The 5,000-nt window shown below is 42.5% G+C and overlaps 1 protein-coding gene across 3 annotated transcripts in view; it reads left to right on the plus strand.

The window, feature by feature from the left end:
• LOC123517637 overlaps positions 1–4,163 on the plus strand; it is a 17,170-nt gene extending 13,007 nt beyond the window's left edge. For all 3 annotated transcript variants that reach the window (XM_045277938.1, XM_045277937.1, XM_045277939.1), the window contains 2 exons: positions 3,373–3,441; positions 3,711–4,163. In XM_045277938.1, coding sequence (XP_045133873.1) covers positions 3,373–3,441; positions 3,711–3,774 — 133 coding nt within the window. In that variant the 3' untranslated portion in view covers positions 3,775–4,163. The remainder of the gene's footprint in view (positions 1–3,372; positions 3,442–3,710) is intronic.
• The last annotated feature ends 837 nt before the right edge of the window (positions 4,164–5,000 follow it).

Genomic DNA, 5,000 nt, shown 5'->3' on the forward strand with positions numbered 1-5,000 from the left:
TGTACTGTCTGCATCCTCTGTTCATCATAGATTAGAGTGCTGCTAGATTAAGCATATCCGGTGAAAGTTTTTAAGGTATTCCTAAACTTTTAAATGACTTCGGTTTATTGGGCATGTTCTCAAACGTCTTGGCGTCTTATTCGACTTTCATAGTGGAAGTAATTTGGGTTCTCAAGGATGCTTTCACATTTTTAGCGATGGTTTAATAAAGTAATTTTCTAGGATGAGCAGAGACAATGTAGTAGGATGAAAAGGCCAGGCGAGCCACTACTGACTCTTTAGGCAGTGAGCGGGAGTGGAATGGACAGAGGTTGGGGATGGAAAGGGAACTGGAACGGGAGAAGGAAATGGAATGCCAGGCAGGAGTGAGATGAATCCCATTAAGGCGGTGTTTGTCGTGTGCATGTGCACGACCATTCACATGACTGCCACATGCAGGCATACTGGCGTCTTACAGGCTCCCTTTACTCATGTTCTTCGGTAGTCTTCTTGTATACTCGATTGATGCAAAAAAGTTAATCTAACTTGTCATTCTCATGATTCGTTACGAATCTGCTGGGTGTTTCGTGTGGATTTTAGTTTATAATGGAATTTTTATAGATAGTTTCCTCCTCATAGTGTTTGGCCACACAGTACCGTCACGTAGCTTTGTTGTGAACATTTGCAGTCCTGGTGATGGCGTTTTGTCTGAAATGATAGTTGAAACTGCATTCGTTATTGCAGTGCTGGTTTAAATACTTTTAAGGTATTCCAACATTTCTCAATCACTACACTGCAACAGCTCTAATCTACTGCAAAGAGACCAAGATATCAAACGTTTCACTACTTTATCTCAAATTCTTTTGACAGGCATATCAATAGGCGGTGTGCTCATGATTGTTGTACATCAACAATAGGAAAACAATTTTGTGACCTGAAAGCTAAAGCACTTCAAAATATGTGCTGCGAGATAATGGAGTCAAGACCTTGCAGGCGTGGAAAACCTCCCGCCGCAGGAATCAGTGAGTGTTTCAAGCTCATCAGATTCGCGCTGTCGTGGTGATAACCATCGAATAGTTTTTTTTTCTTGCCTGCATTTAGTTTGATTTGGTTTTAGTTTATGTGGAATGAATAAATAAATCACGAGCGCGCACCTATTAGTGGGGATCTGCAACCTCTCTACGCTCCTGAAATATCACGCGTGTCCATCACCTTGAACCCTGACATTTCTAGTAATTCCTTCTGCTGACGCTGAAAGAATAGCCGGAGAAAAGCCAAGGTGAGGGCACACCACGTCCATTATATAGCATAACACTAACACCATATTTTTCCTTGTCGAATCTAGTCTTCTAACATCATTTCAATTCAGTATCTACCATGGGTTACATTGTTCTTGGACAGGAATGAAAGTTGGCAAGATGTGGCTTGGGAATATAAAGTAATGGTCTCCTGATGTGTCGACACTCTCCTAACCAACACAGGTAAGAGTATTTTCATGTATCTTGTGACTGAGAATCCATTCATTATCTGTGCCTTTTGAAATCGGAGGAATGCGATTAAAATTGATCCCAGTCTTTCTCGATAATTTGATCATAAAAACTTCATTCTGACAACTTGAAGGGAAGCATCACAGTCCTTATCGGCGTGTGCATAGTCGAGATCACTTTCACAGAATCGGCGTGCATAGTCGAGATCACTCACAGAATTATGATTTTTTCCAAGGTATTACTTTGTTCTTCGATATACTGACAATTTCCTCAATAATTAATAGATTACACAGAGGACTTAATGATGTAAAACATTAAACACAAAGGAAGCGTGTTAAATTACTCGGTGGCTTTGATGACGTGGACAGCTATATATTTTTCAGACTCGTAATTTTTTCAGTCTAGGCGGAGGGTGAGTGAGGCGCCTCCTCTACCCTCGAGCTCCAGTAATCAAGCGAGTAAACATGTCACGGTAATTAAGGTTCCATATCATGTTGGTAAATTAACAACCCGTAATTAGGATTCCCTTGGTTGTCAAGATAGAAAGTACTCTACATACACAATTAGGCGTCAGACCTCGGGCGGCGCCGCTGTGGTAGTGATGGCGGTGGTGGTAGTGACCCGCATGATTGATGGCCATTTGTCACAGGGGCTTTTTTTTCTTAGTTGTCTTTGTTTAGTGTGCGAGACAGTTTTGGTGTCTTATCTACAATGCCTTCAACTGAATGTAGCAAAAAGCGGAGAGTTGTCAACGATTCTAACGATTATTGATAGTTTTAAATGAAAACGAATAAACAGCGTGAGAGGCGTGAAAGAATACGCGTCTTACCACGTTGCACTGCCGTTTCATGTTTTTTTGCCTCCTTGTACACTCAATCTCTCCCGTGACACGCTGAGGCCCGAAACCTTTTCTGGTGATAGATAGTTGGTTTCCATCCAATATTTGTTCATAATTGTGAGGCTAAATTTACAAGACAGCATCACCAATGAAGGTAAAATGGTTATAAGGCATTGCACACGACGTTTCAAAATGCAGACTAGTTGCGGTTCTTGTCCCTAAACCTACATACCTATTTCCACGCTCATCGTTGGTCTGTCTGCTGTTCCTTCCATACCCTCTCCTTTCAATATCACCATTCTCTTCCTCGATCAGCACTGCCTTAACTTTTCCTTCCCGTTCCCCATAAACCACCCCTCCCCCCCTCCCACACACAGTTAAGCCTCCTAACTTTTAATATCCTTCGAAGATCTTTCCTTTCGCCCTAATACTGCCAAACTTTCAATATCCTACCCAGATTCCTTCTTTCCTCGCGCCTAATCTTAACCATTTTTGTATACTGACCTCCCCCGTCTTTTTTCTTTCCTATTGTATCGTGCTGTGTTAACTTTAGTGCGCCTGCAGTGACTGGCCAAACGCTGACTGTATACTTAACGCCACCTCATTTCGTTTCATGCCTTTATTGATGATGATTTAATATCTGATAATGATGTTCTTTGATTTGATAGTTTGTATTTTTATGGTGGAAAAGTTACTCTTATTGTGAACAAAACCTATTTAATATCGTGTTAGCTAGTATTTTGAGGTTGATTATTGCTAACAAGGCCAACTAGATTCTTTATTCCCACGCAAGAGATGGCTTTAGATGTGGCGTGAGTCAGAAACCTAAGTTTCAATATCTTCAGGTAACAGATAAATAGAAATTGATAGGTGGGTCAGATTACCTGAGAGTGGGTCATAAATTACCTGAGATAAATACAAATAGAGGTGGGTCATATATAGATAAATAGAAATTGATAGGTGGGTCACAAAGAAGATATCTTAAAAACCCGAAACTTATGTTATGGAGTCTTGTCATTACCCGAAACTTGTTTGTTATGGAGTCTTGTATTACAAAAATTCTTTCAGTTGGAAGACATGGGCATTATCGATCGGAATCATCGGGCTCCTGAAGTCCAAGATGATCAAGGAGACGATGTGCTGGCTTCACGCATCATCACCTCTTCCCACCACTTGTTACACTAGTGATGTCAACGATGTGATGCGAGTTTTCTCTAGACTTCCATTTTTTAGTCAAAGTTTTTAAGGCAGTCATCAGCATTGTTTTAGCAATGTAAGGAAACTAACTCATCGCAGCCAATCCACACAAACTAACTCATCGCAGCCAATCCACAAGTCTAACTAACATAAGTGGTGGGAGGGGTGACTGACGATGCTCGGGTGAAACGGGAGCCTACTTCAGCACAGTGGGAGACCTCGCCTGCCTCGACAACGCTCCCCTCCGTCAGGAGACCGCCACTGCTCTCATAGTGCGGCTGCCAGTCTCCACCCAACAACCTGAGGGATCCATGCCTGCGTTCCCTCCACCAAGCCGACCAGCTACCACTAAGATGGAGCCGAAAATACGCATTTCCTTCCTCCCAAGATGATCTTGGTCTGTTCAATCCAGATTCAAGGGTCCACTAGATGCCAGTAGTCTGCAGGTGAAAGTGGAAACCTGAAATGATTGAGATGATTAGGTCATTCCAAATCTATATAATTAGGTAATTCAAAATTTGTAAGTCAGAAAAACATTGCACTTTGATTCAGTGGGAGGATAGAGGGCAGTGGGAGGATAGAGGGATGCCTAGAATGCAAGAATAAATAAAACACGTATCGAGCTTGTGTAGCAGGTAAGCATGCACAACTGGCCATAGACTCCTGGGAAAAAATTAAGATGAAAAATGTTTAAATTTTCGATATACCTTCTTTAGTGGGAAGATTTATTGAAAAAGTTTATCAAAAAATAATAGAATTTACTCGATCTTTTTGTCTTATGATTTTACCTTCTTAAATTACCTTAGTAAATTCCGCCGATATTATGAGCGCGCGCGCACACAGGGCACACACACACGCGCACACGCACACGCGCACACACGAGCACACGCGCTCACACAAACGAGCACACAAACACGAACACACGCGCGCGCGCACACACCCCGCGCGCGCGCGCGCACATATACACGCGCACACACACACACACGCGCGCGCGCGCGCTCGCACACACGCACGCGCAACGCGCGCGCGCGCGCGCACACACACACAAATTCAGATGTTTATTGACCACAACATGACACAGAAATTTCAAAATGACAAGATCACACCAAATAATCCCAGATAATTAAAACTAACAACAACATACAAGCTAATTGTAGTCCAGTAACTACTCATACAATGTCCAGATAAAAATAAATATCATAATATTCAAGTTCCCAATCCCTATTTGTATACTGAAAGGATATCATGAACTATATGGCATACATTTTCTGGTGCGAACATATCAGAACAAAACAACTCTTCCAAACTAGCAAATTGGTACCTGTCTCTTAAGTGTCGAGTCATTGGACAGTTCTCAGTGACGTGTCGTTCAGTTTGAATTTCCCCACATACGCACAACCGTTCTTCTACTGGTATACGCCCACGACCTCGCCTATTCCATCTCCCTGTCTCGCAGGCCAGGGAGTGTCCGCTCACCCTAAACCGAGTGAACGACATCC

This window comes from Portunus trituberculatus, chromosome 42, assembly GCF_017591435.1.
Source record: "Portunus trituberculatus isolate SZX2019 chromosome 42, ASM1759143v1, whole genome shotgun sequence".
NCBI lineage: Eukaryota > Metazoa > Arthropoda > Malacostraca > Decapoda > Portunidae > Portunus > Portunus trituberculatus.